Source organism: Danio aesculapii, chromosome 8 (assembly GCF_903798145.1).
Source record: "Danio aesculapii chromosome 8, fDanAes4.1, whole genome shotgun sequence".
In the NCBI taxonomy this organism is placed as follows: domain Eukaryota; kingdom Metazoa; phylum Chordata; class Actinopteri; order Cypriniformes; family Danionidae; genus Danio; species Danio aesculapii.
This window is the reverse complement of record NC_079442.1, coordinates 35158506-35176239: the sequence shown is the minus strand read 5'-3', so window position 1 is coordinate 35176239 and position 17734 is coordinate 35158506. Positions and strand designations below refer to the sequence as shown.

The following is a 17734-nucleotide window of genomic DNA, read 5'->3' as shown; positions in this document are numbered from 1 at the left end:
CAGACAAAATCGTTCATAGGCTGCTAGGACAGAGGGCCCTTCTCACATCATTCCGGAGCTTTGCACACAAATCCATAATGAGCAAACTGACAGGAATTATTATGTGGAAGATCACAGCGACGCACTGGGAAATATGACCCCCATTCAAGAAGGGCAAAGATTCCCACTATAATGGGGAGTATTGTAAACACAGAACGTTTAGAGGCCCACCATTATACCAGCAGAACCAGGTGACTTCTATTTATCCCACATGTAGGCTTCGGTTAACCCCTATTGTGTCATCAAAGCCTGTCATACGCTGGACATGACAGCCTGCCTGTATTCATCTCTCTCCTTTCTTATTTTTAAATACCCATTCATAACTATACTTCAGGCCAAATTTCCTGCATCATTTATTCATGGAATTGCTCCGGAGCGTTTGTGGTGGATCTAACCGGTGTTTAAAGTACACCGCAGTGGAAACCCATACGATGGCTGTTTCCTGAGAATGAAGGGCACATAAAAAGGAACTTCTGATCAGCATAAAACCAAACATTATACTGACCTAATACAACTCTTTAAAGATTTGCAAAAGAATCTCCAATCGGTCAGACACTGTCAGTGTTAACAGAGATGTTTGAGACCACAGGTTTTGCCAGCACCGGAGCACAGAGCTCGTCTGTTTCCGTAGATCTGGCAGCTCTTTGAGAAGCCCTGGCCTTTATCTTTCAACAGGCCGGGCTGCTAATAGTGTGCATATTCTTCCTGCCTAAACTCTCCTCATATTCCTCTGGGTGTGTTTCATTCTCCCGCAGGTCTGCTGGCTTTCAGACGGATCTCAGCTCATCGTCTCTGTCCGCCGGCGTCAATGGGTGTCATGCCTTGCCCTCGTACCCCATCAAACAGGAGGGCTACAAGCTGGGATCGTCCCTGGGCGAATTTTCAGGAGGGATGGGAGCGGTTCGCAGGGATATGGACTGTCAGGGTAGCAATGATGGTAACTTAGCAACTGTTCTGTCGTTGTCGGCAATGGCGGTGACTGTGTATCCATTTAATAATGAAGATGGCTCCACCCCGCTGGCTTTGTCCCCGAGCTCACGTCACTCAGCAAGGCCAAACGCAAGCGGACTGAAGAGACGGTGCCTCTCGGTGGCCTCCCAGTCCGCCTCGGAGGGAATCGATATCGTCGCCAACATCTGCTCCTCCCAGATGTCCTGCATTAACGGCCTGCGCACCAATTCGTCATCGCCCACCGCCGGCACGTTCTCCCACAGGTCTCTCTCCGCACCCAGCCCTCAGTTGCCGTCACCTTCCACCTCGTCCTGTCTCCTGCCCCTCTCCTCTTCGTCATCGTCCTCCTCGGTGTCCTCAGTTGAGCATTGTGAGGACGTGGGCTCCATGCAGCCCGGGCCCACTGGTGTGGGGAGCAGCGACGGGCTCGGACTTCTGATACAGCCCGCTGCGTTATTGGATGGCTGCACCCCAACGCTGAAACAAGAACCGGCGGATGAGTTCTCTCCAAGTGAGGAGGAGCTCTTTCAGCATCACTATCAGCATCTGACGAGCCGCGCAAGCCACTGCGGTGGGCATTCCCAACATCACCACCATCACCACCACCATCAGACTGGCCCCCCACGGCCGCCCATGCCCCCTCCCTACCACCTGCACCAGTACATGGGCTCCGGCCCAGGAACCCTACTGCATCTTCAGAGCCAACAGCAGTCTCCACCCTCAGGCCTGCTGGCACAGCCCAAACAAACGGGCCTGGTGGAGCAGCAGGTGGGCGACAGGGAGGACGTGTTTAGCGATAAACAGGTTTGCCGTTGGATCGACTGCAGCGCAGCATATGAGCAGCAGGAGGAGCTGGTTAGGCACATCGAGAAGGTCCACATCGATCAACGCAAGGGCGAGGACTTCACCTGCTTTTGGGCCGGATGCGTCCGACGCTACAAACCCTTCAACGCCCGATACAAGCTGCTCATCCACATGAGGGTTCACTCTGGAGAGAAACCCAACAAATGCATGGTGAGTCTCCACAGTTTTTTTTAATGGCTGTCAAAAGTGCAGCATTTTCAACAGTTCCCTATGATGAAGTTCATTATAAGTGGCAGATGAAATGGCCTTGAAAAGGCATAAGCAGTTTTTAGGAGTGAAATGTTTTTGTTGGAATTCACAGTGAGTTTAATTTGAGTGGAAAGCTGGTGAAAGCTAATGCCGGTGTAATTATTTTTAATTAAGAAGTTCAGATTTTTAAGCATGTATTATCAGCAGAGGACAAGTAATTCTTTCATTAGGCTTTAGTAAATCAAATTTCTTTCTGAAGGCCCCACAAGATTTTATAATAATTTAAGGCCTCCTTTATTTGAGGAATAGATTTAGAAGTTCTCTCCGAGCTTCATTTTTTTAAAACGGCTTTCAAGGGACCACCGATGCCTATTTTCCTCTGTGTTTTTTTTCTCTTCACAACCATATCGCATGGCATGAGAAATTATGATTTCAACCAAAAGTGCAGCGAACTTTTCCACTGACGGGTTTGGGTATTTAATTGGACCTGTAGTCTAGCTGTATAAATAGTGTTGTGGTGAAATTCAAGACATCCAGGTAAAACTCTCAGATTGCACAAGTCAACACACTAATCAATGTCAAAGTGCCTTTTCTAACATTCTCAGCTCAAGTGGAAAAATGGCTCCAGCCCCACCAATGCGCAAGTCCAAATACACAATTAGTCCACAATTTGTGTAGGGTGAAACTCTGTTTATTTTCTTAAGATCTCTTTCTCTCTCTCTCTCTCTCTCTCTCTCTCTCTCTCTCTCTCTCTCTCTCTCTCTTCTCTCTCTCTTTTAAAAAAGAAATGATTGAGATCTTTAAAAAACCTACACATCTGTTTAACATAACCAAACAATGCATGCACTTGATCCCTTTAAATAGGAGGTTTAAACGTTTAGCCGTCCCACAAGTATTAAGCGAATTGGCTCTTTATCCAAACTAAACACTTGGAAAAATGTAGTAGTCTGTAAGAACGGAGCCGCAGAGGAGATGACCAGCGAAATTCCCCTCTATTGCTCAATCGGAGAATGTTGGATTTCTTGTCAGATATCTTCCATTTCATACACAAGACCCTTGTCCAAAAAGCGTTTTATTTTACTCATACTTAAACGTCTTGTTTTGAAGTCGGCCTATTCCTTCAAATCCCGGGATACCTTTTAGTCTCCAAATGATCTGTTTAGCCATGTCAATAGGAGACAGCTGCACGCTAATATGCGGAGTATGTTACAAGGGCAACATTTATATTAACCAGCATTAAGTAGTTCCGCTGAGGTTGTTAATGACAAGTTTTGTTTACTCTCCAGAGGATGTTGGTTTACTCTATACGCTCAGAGCAGCTGGACTGACAGACGTAATTAGATCATGTAAATTCCTTCAAATCCGCTCAGCTACATTTTACGCATTGTCGCCCATTCTGCAACATAAGCATCGAAGTTTGTTGTTTTATTTTTTATAATACAATCTGTTTTTCTCACTTACTCGTACTTGTACAATAACGCGGTAGGAGTTCTGTTCTTACTCTAAAAGCTCTGCCCGGAGTATGTGGCAAGAGCACGGGTGTCACGAGCTGTCAGAGTAAACAAACACTGGGTTTTATTCAGTGTCGACGCTAAGCAGATGCTAAGATAGGAACAAGCGCATGTATTGTTGTAAAATGGCTGGACATTGTCTCTGGATGTAGTGAGGGCCTCTTGGTTAGTCAACTCTGCCCAAATACAGCCTCTGTTTTCAGGCAGTTTGCTGGCTAAGGTTGGAATTGCATTATTGTGCCCTGCGCAGAGAAAATATTAGCTTAAGTCAAAGGGTAAAGATTTTGTTATTGTTAGTGATTTATTAAGTGATCACATTTGGCAGTACACACAGGGGAGCATTACACTGAAAAAAATGATGTCTGCTTAATTGTTGCAAACAATTTATATGGGTTGAATTCAAGCAAATAAATTAAATTGAGTAATGTTCAACTTAATTTGTTTGTTTAAATTCAGCCCAAATAAATTGTTTACAACCACTTAGCTTAAAAAAAATAGTAAATCCAAGCAATCATCTTTGAATATATTGGCTGGGCGATTTGGCCTAAAATTAAAATCTCGGTTAATTGAACATTTTAACTCGATTATGAATAAAGAATGATTATTTTATTGAATAATTAAATTTTTTTGCCCTCATAGTTCATTGATAAGTTTTGTACAGTAAATATGCTCACATAATACAAGTGAGAGATTTTTTGATGAAGGATGCGTTACTGGATTTTAAAATAATTGAAGGAAACACACTATCTATACACTCTCGGAAATAAGATACGAGAACTGTCAATGGGGTGGTACCTTTTCAGAAGATACACATTTGTACTTAGAGTCCATATTGGCACCTCTAAAGCTTATATTTGTACCTACAATTTTTAAGAGGTACACTTTTGTACTTTTTAGGTATACTAATATGTACCCTTGAGGTATCTATAGGACCCTTTAGGTACAAATGTGTACCTTTTGTAAAGGTACGACCCCAGTGACAGTTCTCTTAGCTTTATTTCTGAGGGTGTACTATTTATGATTATTTATTGAACAACGTTTAACAACTGAAATTAAAACACACATTAGCTAAAACCATCAGTCACTTTCTTATAAATTAGTAAAAATAAATCACTTGCACTTATGGACACAAAATCAGTTGTTTTCAATGTTTATTGTATAAAACATATTTAAAGTATAAAATAAGCAGTATCTCTTCTAAATAAAATAAGTCTTGCATATCCTGTAGATAATATTTTAAACAGTGCAATGGGCTCTACAGCTAGAGCTTTGAAGCCGACGATAAACTTCCGGTGAAAGCTAAATGTGACTATTTTCAATTTCACAAGGTTGTTTTTACAGCATCGATGTTGTAATGTAATTACAATACATTCAGTTAATTAGACTTCAGCATTCATTTAGTTGTTCAAGCATAAAACGAAATGAAAGACCGTTGTAACCACTTGCACCATCAGTAGCAACAGGTTAGCGCAGAAATTCTATTGAAAATACTTGGGTAAAATAAACTGTGATATTTTAAAGACATGGCAGGGAGAAATGGAGTTTAATGCAGTGCTTCTTGTTTGGTCTGAGACCCACTTCATATTGTATATCTAATATTTTTTTAGCTGATTTTTAAAGAAATCAGATCTTAAACATGACAATTTTGTAATGGAAAGACAGGTCACTGGAAGCCCTTGGGCTGTCTGGCTGAAAATTAAAAGTCTGTGTGCATATAGCCTATTTCTTGCATCATCTGTAAACAAATGTTTTAATTTAAATAATAATTTTGATGTAACGGAAGCTTCCAATCAGCTTCCAATCATCGTCAATGTAGACTACTCACACGGTAAGGTTTAGTAATTGAACAAATCGACCTGAAAATTTTTTTTATTGTTTATTAGTACGGAATTAATCGCCCAGCCCCATTTAAATATTTTTATTGTATATATTGTTATTTTATAATACCAGTTATTTATTTTGCTGAACATATAATGCAAAAATGTGAAGGCTGGCAGAATAAAAATTTTTTTGACTGGTAGTGTATTTTGCTTTAAAGTTTTAGCAACATGATTTTGTTTGTCCTCATATTATTGTGTTTTTATTTATTTTTTTACTTTAAGCTATTGTAGTTTTTTCAAAGTTTTATTTAACTTTAAAAAAAATCTGATGTAACTTTTTCAGTAAACATTCATTTTATTTTAAGATTTTATCTTAGATTAGTTTTAGTTAACTATAATCACCTACACTAATACTTTATCTATAATCTATCAATAGTCATCTAATCTAATCTAATACTGAGTGAGTATTTTTTCCCAGTATTGATTTCCAATTCACATTTCTACTGTTTAGTTATTATTATTATAAGTGACTTACAATGATATAATGCACTTTTGTAGTTTCATTGCAGTTTTCAGTACTTTATAAATAAAATAAATAAATAATACATTGATTTATTCACATTCCACAAGTGGAATAAGTGCGCGTATTTGACCTTGAAACCTGCTCAGCCTCTGACATGTTCTCATGTTTTCCTCTGATCCGATATCATCCCATGATGATGACCTCTGCCGGAAGCAACCTTAGTCTAAAACATGTAGCATCTGCGATCCTCGCGCAATATACAAAGACATTTTGGTATTCAAGCTATTTGCGCAGAGGAAACCGATGAGACTTTTTGATTTAGAAGCAGATGCTTCAGAAAAACCCAGCTAATCCCTTTATTATCTTTCCAACTGCAGATTCCTCGGAGAGCACACGAGGCACGATTCTCCAGCATCCAAACACAACACTCCCTCATTCCTCTCTCTCTCTCTTTCTCTTTTTGTCTTTTCTCCCAGCTGTGCTGCTTTTCATTTGTATCATGCAGCGCCTTGGCAGGAAAAAGTCATTATCACAAACATAGGACGGGGGTTCTGACTCTCTGCTTTGTCACCGTTCATACCTGGATGCGGTTTTATGCCCCGGCACGTAAAAACGCAGCTACATCTGCAAGCACTGAGCTCGGCAGACTCTTAAAAACCGCTCTGCGGAGTTGGAGAGGCTTTTTTTTGGTTCCCCCTGTCCAATTAAAAATCGCCACAGGCTGTTTTGTGGTAGTCGGACGGCCGAGAGAGAAGGCATCTAAAAGGAAACAACATAATCTTACTGCAATATCCTGTTGTGTTTCATGCCTAATTCGAGTGTTGTTTTAGTTTATTGCTTTTTTGCCCTTCTCGTCTGCATTAATATTAAAAATTTATCCCGCAAAATGCTGTCCCAGGGCTCTCATGCGTCAATGCTGTACTGGATTCAACTCTGGATTTGCGTTTGGGATCACCTATTCGAGTGGCTCGTGAAATTGATGTGAATATTCATCTGCTGATAATACTCCTGTTATTATCCTGCTGATCATGTTTGATGAGCAGATCCGTGCTGCAGCGCTGGATGTTAATGATTCCTTTTATATTGAATTTCCTCTGGAATGCATTGTTTTAATCCTATTACATTAATATCTTGGCGTTGTTTTTTTGCGAGTCAACATGAGGTTTCGTGCCGTTTTCTGCAGTTTGTGCCTGCTGTGACAGGTTTAGTATATGGGTTGTGCTGTTCTGGTTTTTATGTGGTTCGTGTATGTTTACTACTGTACTACACGGTCACTGAGTTCTCAGAGTCATAATAACACTCTGCATTAATTCCTCTGACCTTTTAGGTTTTACTACTTTGGCTTTTCATGCGTCATCTGCGCTGACATTCATTTAGATGTATGTCTGATGCTAATATTTCAGTGTGTTTTGGAAGCGGATTGTTTGTTTGGTTTCTTTCAAACATGATTTTTTTGTGTGTGTTCGCTTTTCATGTCTTTTCAAGTAGAGGTAAAATTTTAAATCAAATACTTTCCTCACCTATGATTTTTTTGAATGAAGGCTCGGAAAATCTTTTTGATTCACCATGTCATCATCTTAATCACATACATTTGACTTGTAAATAATAGAAATAAAATGTAAAATAGAAAAAAAGATGTAAATAATAGATAGATAGATAGACAGACAGACAGACATACAGACAGACAGACAGACAGACAGACAGACAGACAGACAGACAGACAGACAGACAGACAGACAGATAGATAGATAGATAGATAGATAGATAGATAGATAGATAGATAGATAGATAGATAGATAGATAGATTGATTGATTTGCTATTAATTTTGTAATAATTTTTTATGAAGCGGTGAATGTGTCTGACCAGTGGAAGAATAAAGTATCATAATTATGAAAATGTATCACAGTTTTAATGTTTTTATTTGTGATTCTCAAGATTTTTATTAATTTATTTATTAAAATGTATGGAGATTATTATTATTATTGTTATTAATATCTTGTGAAAGAAAAATTCACTAATAATAATAATAATAATAATAATAACAACAATAATAATAATAATAATAGTAATAATAATGTATTTAAAATATTAAATGAATTATAATGTAATAATTATTACTTTACTATTGTTAATTTGTCAATGGCTACCTCTGAGGTTGCCAGCTCTTGTTTTATTGTTTCTCATTTGTGAATTGTTTAGTTTACAGACCACACATGCAGGGTGTGCAGGTTTTTGCTATAATAATAATAATAATAATAATAATAATAATAATAATAATAATAATAATAATAATAATAATAATAATAATAATAATAATAATAATAATAATAAATATGTTAATTTTGAATAACTTTGTAATAAAGCGTTAAAGATTTCTGACCAGTGTAAGAATAAAGTATCGCAGTTATATAAATTAAACACGGGTTTAATGTTTTCATTTGTGAATTGTTTATTTTACAAGATAATAATAATAATAATAATAATAATAATAATAATAATAATAATAATAGTAATAATAGTAATAATTATGATGATGATTATTATTATTATTTATATTATTTTGTGACAGAAACAGTACACAAGCAATAAAAAAAAGTAATAAAAAAAAATAATAATAATAAATAAATAAATATGTTAATTTTGTATTTGATTTTTAATAAAGCAGTAAAGGTTTCTGACCAGTAAAAGTATAAAGTATCGTAACTGTTCAAATTAAACATAGATTTAATGTTTTCATTTGTGTATTGTTTCTTTCACAAGATAATAATAATAATAAGAATTATTATTATTATTATTATTATTATTATTATTATTATTATTATTATTATTATTATTATTATTATCATCTTGTAAAAGAAACAATACACAAATGTTATTATTATTATTATTATTATTATTATTATTATTATCATTATTGTTATTATTATTATTATATTAAATGAATTATAATGTAATAATTATTTCTTTACTATTGCTCATTTGCCAATAGCTACCTCTAAGGTTGCCAGCTCTTGTTTTTATGTTTCTCATTTGTGAATTGTTTAGTTTACAGATCACATGTGCAGGGTGTGCAGGTTTTTGTTATTCATTTTTAAACTGTGACTAATTTTTTTAATGAAGCAGTAAAAGGTTTTGAGCGCTGCACACCCACTTTCTTGCATTTCTCATCTTGGTTGTCCTCATCATCACCTGACAGTTGGTCATTGCAAATTTTTTCGAAAAAGTATATTTCTTTTTTTCTTTTTTATATCACACTGTATTGTTAATGGATATTAGGATTTACTTCCTGAACCACACATTTTTTTTGTTACATCACCAGAATTAAATGTGGAGCCTCTTTTACAACACATTCGTTTCAAAAGTTTCAACATACAAGCCCTTGCTTGAGGGAAAACTGGCTTCAACAACCTGCTGGGAAAAAAAAACATAGATCATGGAATTTCCTTTTGCTAGTGTGAAACCAGCGAATTAATGTATATATAAAGATTTATTAGACTGATTTTTGGATGGAAATCTCCAGCAACAGACGGCCCAGACGTTTGCCAAAATGGCGTGTTTTGGAATAAATGGAGGATTTTGTGAGCAATCAACACAGATGCTAGAGATGAAACGGCTAACGCCATTAGCTAATTAAAACACACGGTCTGACTTTTATTTCCTCTGAATGCACAGCGAAACCTGAGTCGTCTGTGTTCTGCCCCGTCAAAGGCAGAAAGTGGCGTTGATACTAATGTGGATGTACTAGAATGAGCTGCTGACATTACTGCCCTGTCCACTTTACTTAGCAGCTGCCAACTCTATGAACTCTGTTGTGCTAGCAGGTCCTGACAGTTACCTGCACTGAAGCAGTAGGACTCGAAGACTGTTTCCTAGTTGCTTCAACTCCATTTGCCAAAGCTTTGCATTCTGGGTAAATTTTAAACAGTGGTTTTAAACAGTAGGTTTTAAACAGTGACCTGGAGGGGAGCTGCTTAGTCACTAAAATTGACAAAGTTTATTTTGCTAGCGTTATTCTTTAGGTGAACAATGAATCTGTACAAGTTAATCCACTGGAAAAAAAAGTTTGTTTCGTTAATCTTCAATCATTTGTTGCCTTCTGTTGATGTCAGTTTGACTGCTTCAGCCACAATATTCTTAACCACACCCCTCTTGCCATTAGTTTGCTATGAGGGAATGATGCACAAAAAGAAAACCCCACCTCTATTTAATCTTTTGTTTCAGTTGAAAGTAGGGCTGCACAATATATCATTTGAGCATTGATATTGCAATGTGTGTATCCGCAATAGTCACATTGTGGAATTAGATTATTTATTAAAGATTAAAAGATATTATTATTTCTAAATCATTTATACAATGATGACCATGTTATTTTATGTTTGACTGTTTAATTTCTGTACCTAATTACTGTTAGAATCTCCAGAACACCATAAAGCGCTGTTTATTTGGCTTATCTTTGCTCTGTTTTATATGCTTGTAATTTATTATGATTTATCCAAACACACTGAATAGAAAAAGACTTGATAATTCCAATCTATCTAAATCAATGAAATCTTTCCAAATATTCAATTCATCTGGTGAAATTATATTCACAATGCAATATATTCGTACATCGCAGCAAAACAAAATATTGCAATGCCAGATTTTTCCAATATCGTGTGCCCCAGTTGGAAGTACATCAGCATACTGAAATAAAAGTCTCTGTGACTTCCGATTCATGCTGACTTTAAAGGTTAAAATTGGCCTAAAGGAAAAAAACTAAATACCTATTTTTGCTTCCCAATTAAAATATCTAAATATTTTTAAATCATAATTCATTTATCGGAGATGCTAAATGACCAAATTAAGTCTTGTTTTTGTTTGTTTATGCAAGAAGTCATGTGTTAATTTTCTGATTGAATTAAGTTGAGACACTTGCTTCATTTTTATAAGAATTGGTGTTTTTATCTTTTAAAAAGCTACTAGTTTTATTGGTATGCTCCTAAGTAGTGTGCTTTTCTTTAATGTTGATATGCATTATATAATGGCTTCACATTTTACAAGTTAATCCAAAGTCCAAGACACTTGAGAAATGTGGAAAAAATATTAAAAATCTTTTATTAACATGGCTATTCCTTAAAACTGCACCTATGCATTTCGGCAAACACTTGCCTTCATCAGGATAACAATGATCAGGTGCATCTGTATCCCTTACCCAAAGAGCACCGACACGTTAAGTAAGCTACCCCTGAGCACTATTTGTTTGATTTTGGATTTTTAAACCAAAGTCCCTTTAAGGCAAGTCATTTCACTCGGCGGCCGTCCTTGAAGTTTCTCTCGGGCAGTATGCTCGAGCATTCTGTCTGAATGGGGAAACATCAAATTCTCCAAAATTGCTTGCCAAGCTTATGATTAAACTTCATATTAGTAATCAACATTAAAATTAAACAACAACTGTCTCTAGTAATTTCATTTCTAAACGTTGAATAAAACTCTGCAGTATTGTATGTCTTGTCCGAGCCCCTCCCTCGGAGACTCGTCAGTCTATAGCGATATATAATTGGTTCTAGGGCAGCACAATTTATCGTTTTAGCATCGATATTGCAATGTGAACATTCACAATACAAACATCACAAATATATACAATGTTAAGTCTGGATTGTAATTTAACTTTTTACAAGGTTTTAAAAACATTCAGGTCTAAGGAATTGAACTGTTTCTAACTTTAACAAGTTAATAACAATAAATTCTATTGAAATGTTTATTCAAAAAGACTATGCAGTATTATTTTACATTTGATTATTCAATTACTGTATCCCTGAATACAGTTCGACTCCTTGAGAATTCTTTTTCTTTATTGAATTTGACTACACCTGTAGATTGTTTTTTATATTTTATGCATTCACACTTCCCTATGGGATAATCCCAATCAATCTAAAATGTTTTTCCAAATAGTTATTCAACACATATAGTGAAATTGTATTCATATAGCAGAATAAAAAAATATTATTATATTATATTATTATTATATTTTTCCAATATCGTGCAGCCATATTTGGCTCCTCTACTAAGGCGGGGCTTCATTCGCCATATTTACTGTTACACTTTTCCCCATTTAAAACTATACGAGTGATACGCCTTGTGTGTTATATAGTCTTCGGTTAAAACCAGTTAACATCATGCAACATTTGTTATGCCAAATAAGCATTTTAATTGTTAACAGTTAAAAAAAACTGGATGTAGTGTAACTTTACACAATACATTTAAGTAATACTATTAGCATTTTAATATAGCATTTTGAGCACAGTAGCAATTATAAGACGTAATGTATAAAAATTCCATTTAGATTTACAATTGTTGGCACTCGCGACAGAAATTTGAGATCTCAGAAAGTGTACACAGCGGCCGGGATTCGTGAAACAAAAACTGTGAAAAAAGGTTGCTCCTGGGAGGTATTTGGCACTCTCCAGAAATGTATTTAGGGGAACATTTTCAGAATGAGCCTGAGTTGCAATTATGCCTTGAGAAGATACTTTTTCCAAAGAGAAAGAAGACTTAAAATTAATATATAGCGCTTTTCCAATAAACTTAAATAGATTTTTTTTTTTATCATTTATTAACTTTTTTTATTTGCTTAATTTGTTTAACTCTCTAAACTCTGTTATGCTAGCAAGTCATGACAGTTACCTGCACCGACTCCAGGACTGTTTCCTATTTGTTTCCACTTCATTTGCCAAAGTTTTGCATTCTGGGTGAGTTGGGTTTAAACAGTGGCTCAGGGACGTCGTTCTGTTTGTGGTATTTAATGTGAAGGTGGAGTGAATGATTCCAGCGCAGTCATTGTTCATATGAGTTTTCAGAAATGTCATTAATCTCACCCGAGTCTAAGTTTCCAGATGGTACTGCAGAAGAACATACGTGGTCCAAATCGTTTTTGCAATTACGGCTCATAATTTGCAACCTTCAACTCGCTAATGTTTCATCACGGTTGAATTATATCTTTAATTTCAAGATCAACAAATCCGCCTCCTTTTTTTTTCGAGTTCTGTCAGCTCCAATCTGCGATTCGATTGTCTCTCCGTCATGCTAATAGCTAAGCAACGGAGACCATATGTGATACATATATTAGCATGATGAAACCGCTGGCATGAAATGTCTGAGATTTGTCAGGAGACTGATATTTTGGCAAAGCAATGAAAGGCCTGGGAATTGATGGATCGTGCTTGTTTTCCTTGTCAAATACGCCAGGCCAAGTTCTTGTCAAGCCGTAAAAGGTTTCCAGTCATTTTGTACAGTAATGCAATCCAGTCAGTCCTCCTCTTCTCTCGCTTACATTCTGCCACTTAAGCAGTCTTAATAGCTACTTAACCCATAACCATTGTCAAATATCTTATTTACTGCTTTTTAAACAGGGTTTCTGTCTTCATTCACATTGAACTATGAACTATGAACCATGAACTAGGACTTTAAAAGGTCATTCATGCAATTAAATGTTGCATGCAATGCAAAATGTCTTCTTCAATATTTCTCCATTTCATAATCTAAATAGCTAAACATCATTAAATCAGGGTAAATATATTTGAGATGTATTTTTGAATGAACAACCTACTGTCAGTTTTGTTTTTGTGAGTTTACGGTCTGTAAAACAATCATTTTTTACTCTTCAGTTTTTGTCTTGTTTCTAGTCCAACTGCAGTATACACAAATTCTTGAGTCAAGAAGCATTTTAAGAATATTGTCTTGTTTTTTTTAATTAATATGTCAAAATTAAGTGAGTTTTTCCCTAAAACAAGTGAAATAATCTGCCAATGGCAATAATCTTAAGTAATCGTAAAACATCTTGTAATTGCTTTAAAATACGATTATTTTACTTACCGCACTGGCAGATAATATTTTGCTTGTTTTAAGGAAAGATTCTCTTAATTTTAAATTATTATTTCTAATAACAAAGCAATATTTTTTGATTGTCTAGAAAAAGGTTCTTGATTTAAGAATATTTTAGATATTTGAACTAAAAACAAGACAAAAACTCTAAGCAAGAAAATATTTTTTTCTGGTTAAATTAAGTTTTTGGCCACTAACATGCAGTATAATCATGATTCATTTTAATAAAAATGAGATTGTTATATATGTTAAGCAGCTGCAAGTCTCATTTTTATGCTTCTTAGTCATTCATTTGTCTGTAAAGTTGATTTACAACAACATTTGTTGCAGAACAAACAACATCTGCTGTGTAATGTTTGTTGCAACAAATAATCATTTCAGTGTTTTTCCTTTTCTCTAAGGAGAATAGGATCTACTGTAACTACATGATTCAGTTATTTAATTTTCATACTAAATTAACGTTAACAGTTAGTATTGCAACATATAATATTTCAAGTAGCAATTGCTACATATACAATTTTTAAATATTTAGCAGATGCTTTTATCCAGAATGACTTGCAAAAGAGGAACAGTTAATTCATAAAATAACCAACAATAGTTGTAAAATGAAGTACATCACCATTCACATGAAGTAGGTTTTTCTGTGCCACACACACACTTAAGAGTATGAGATTTCATATTTCATGATTCTCAAGTAAATGTATCTTAATTTAAGTTAGTTAGATAGATAATGTACTGTGTACTGGGTTGTGGCTGTAAAGCCATTCGCTCCGTAAAACATTTGCTGGAATAGTTGGCGGTTCGTTCTGTGTGGCAACCACTGATAAATAAGGGACTAAGCTGAAGAAAAATTAACGAATATGATAGATATTTAATTTAAGATAGATGTTCAGATATATAAGAAAACAATACAAATATGCTAAGAAGAATGTCATGTTTTTAGTAGTGTGATCAGAATAAAACTAATGTTATCAAGCAAGAATTTGGATTACTTACATAGTAAATGTTGAGATATGATTAATAAATTCTGTGCAAATAATGTTCATTATTAGTTTATGATAGTAAATATATTAAATAACTAATTAAAGTTTATTGAAAAAAGTGTGACCCAAACATTAAACTGTTTTTCAATTAAAATTAATCTAATAGAGATGGCTTAAGTAATAAAGATGTGTGTGAATACTGTGTATTCCATCAAAATGTATATTTACAGAACATATTGATGTTCAGCATAAATAAACACACCCACTTTTGAAAATAATTATTTTTATGCATGTATCAGTGAATAAAGCCAATAATATTCTGTGCATATAAGAAAAACTGTTTTATTAAACAGTTATATTATTAAAATAAGAGTGTGGTCAAGTAACATCTTTAGGAATAGAAAGAGAATACATTTAAAGTTAAAGAATTATTTAAAAATAAATTAATACGATTCTAAACTACAAAATTTAAACTAAATTAGATTTTTTTTTTTACATTTTCAAATTCTCTTGATTTGTTTTTTTTTTTATTGAGATTTTATTTATTTTTTTCCCCTCAACATAATAACTTAGGTGGACTGTGGTCTTAAGTTCCAGTCTTTCACTTTGGTACTGATTAATCTAATGTATATGCAAAAGTATTATTGTAAAGCATCCTATTGAAAATATTAGTTTAAAAGATACATCTGTGAGGGCTATACTTGTTTATGCTGAGCACACTGTATCCTAAATATTCATTCAATTTTGTAACATGGAAAAACCAGACTGTTGGACAGATGGATTTGTCCATATAATCCACATTTGAGTTGAAACAGCCAACATTTTTTTCGAGTGCATAAAAAAGTCCAAACGTTTTCTTTATTAAACTTGCAGAAAGGCTGTTAAAGCCTATATTATGGGATACATTCATGTCAGCCAATTCACCTGATGCCTTTAGGGTTTTAAATGCGCCAGGTACCAAAAGAACGATACAGCCATACATGTTTTGTGCTAATTGCATTTGTCTGGAATGCCATATTTTGAGTAAGTAATATACCTGAAATGTGAGACTGATGGCCACATTATTCGAGCATTGTGTCATATCTGTCCTGAATCCAAGTGCTTAATCGGTTTAACCCTGTAAGTGGGGCGTATCGTCTACTAACACACCGAGGGGACCAAATACAGCTAATGGCCAAAATTTCCTCAGGCTTATTGAGCGCTAAAGTCAGTATACTACATGCATGTATGACTTTCTATTGAGGTGAACGGGACTTAGTTCCATCATGCTAAATATGGAGCAGGAGGCTTATCTTTAATGGACTTTCTAGCAGATTTGTGAAAGGTAATATGGAACATTCTCCATTACACATAATATTTGCTGAAATTACTCCTGGGAATATCTCCATAAAGAGAGGGATTGTTGACTGAACTTCTATTTATTGTTCCCTGACTCTTGCTTTGTGAGATATGAGAACATTTATTGCACCTTTTTCGTTTATTTACAGCACAAAGTTGTGGAAACACACATTTTTTTCCCATTGTCTTATTTTCACTATATAGTATTATAAATTTCTGTTAGCGCCATACTGCTTTTATTATTCCATTTTGCTATTTTTATTAGCCCATATAACCTCTGTCTGTATTTTTTGTAGTTGTTTATTAGCATTGCAGAACAAACGTGCAGAAAATCAGTTGGTTTAACATGATCCAGCCAGGTGACATTAAAAAATCTGGTGCTCAGTGTGCCAAGAAATTGTTGAGCTGTTGGAAAGCGAAGTGTTGCTAGTTAAAGACAGAAATTTGGCACCCGGTAGTTCCTGCACATTTGAGATTGTTTTATCTTTTTAAAAGCGCTGCTAGTCTTGTTTTAATGCTCTTTAATCAGAAATTTGATTGATGGTTTCACACTTTTACAAGTTAGGCTCAATCACTCTAAAGTCATGTTAATAGTTAGTATTTCAACATAACATTGCAAGTAGGAATATTAACATTTGTGCAGATGATTTATTCAAAGTGACTTACAAAAGAGGAACAAAGCAATTAATTAGAGCCAACAACAGTTTGAATACACAATGTCTGTGTATTATTTATAAAAAAAATATATATAAAAAGTAAAATTTGTGTCACTTGACTTACTCTGGAGAGGCACGGTGGCTCAGTGGTTAGTACTGTTGCCTCACAGCAATCAAGTCGCTGGTTCGAGTCCCGGTTGGGTCAGTTGGCATTTCTGTGTGAAGTTGTGTGTGTTCTCCCCGTGTTTGCATGGGTTTCCTTCGGGAGCTCCGGTTTAACCTCACAATCCAAGGACATGCACTATAGGTGAATAAGCTAAATTCTCCAAAGTGTATGTGTGTAAATGTGAGAGTATATGGGTGTTTCCCAGTACTGGGTTGCAGCTGGAAGGGCATTCGCTGTGTAAAACATATGCTGGATAAGTTGGCGGGTCATTCCACTGTGGCGACCTTTTGATAAATAAAGGGACTAAGCTGAAGAAAAAAGAATGAATGAATGACGTACTCTGAGATGGAAAGAGGATTTAGATGTTAAGTATTCTAATATATTGTGTAGGTGAATTAAATTATTTAAGTAATAAATAATTAATAAAGTTTTATTAAATTTATAGTAAAAAGATAAACTAAGAAAAAAAAGTCAATTTGAAATTATGTTATTTTGTTCTTCAGAGGATTTAAAAGCCTTGAAAATCCTATTTATGAAAACTTTAAGTATTTTTTTGGAAGCTTTCTATCCTTTTTAATATTTTTGTGCTGCATTGAGGTTCTGCAGTACTAACGTGACACATTAATAAAACATGAAAAAACTTTTATTATTATATTAGTTTTTTGTTGTTTTTTTTAGATTCGACAAAACTAATCTGAATTATTTCAAACATTTCAACAACACAATTAAATAACACTTTGACTTTTTAACTTTGCAATAGTACTATTAATAGATGTCCTTCAGGTCACCTTTTAATCTAGCCGATTCGAGTGTTATCACTTGATTGAATGGGC

The 17734-nt window shown here is 34.9% G+C and overlaps 1 protein-coding gene across 1 annotated transcript in view; it reads left to right on the top strand.

Moving 5' to 3' along the window:
* Nucleotides 1-17734, top strand: part of LOC130233677 (zinc finger protein GLIS1) — a 154902-nt gene that overhangs the window by 57688 nt on the left and 79480 nt on the right. The window contains exon 4 of the mRNA XM_056463835.1: nucleotides 795-2004. Within this exon, the coding sequence (XP_056319810.1) occupies nucleotides 795-2004 (1210 nt within the window). The remainder of the gene's footprint in view (nucleotides 1-794; nucleotides 2005-17734) is intronic.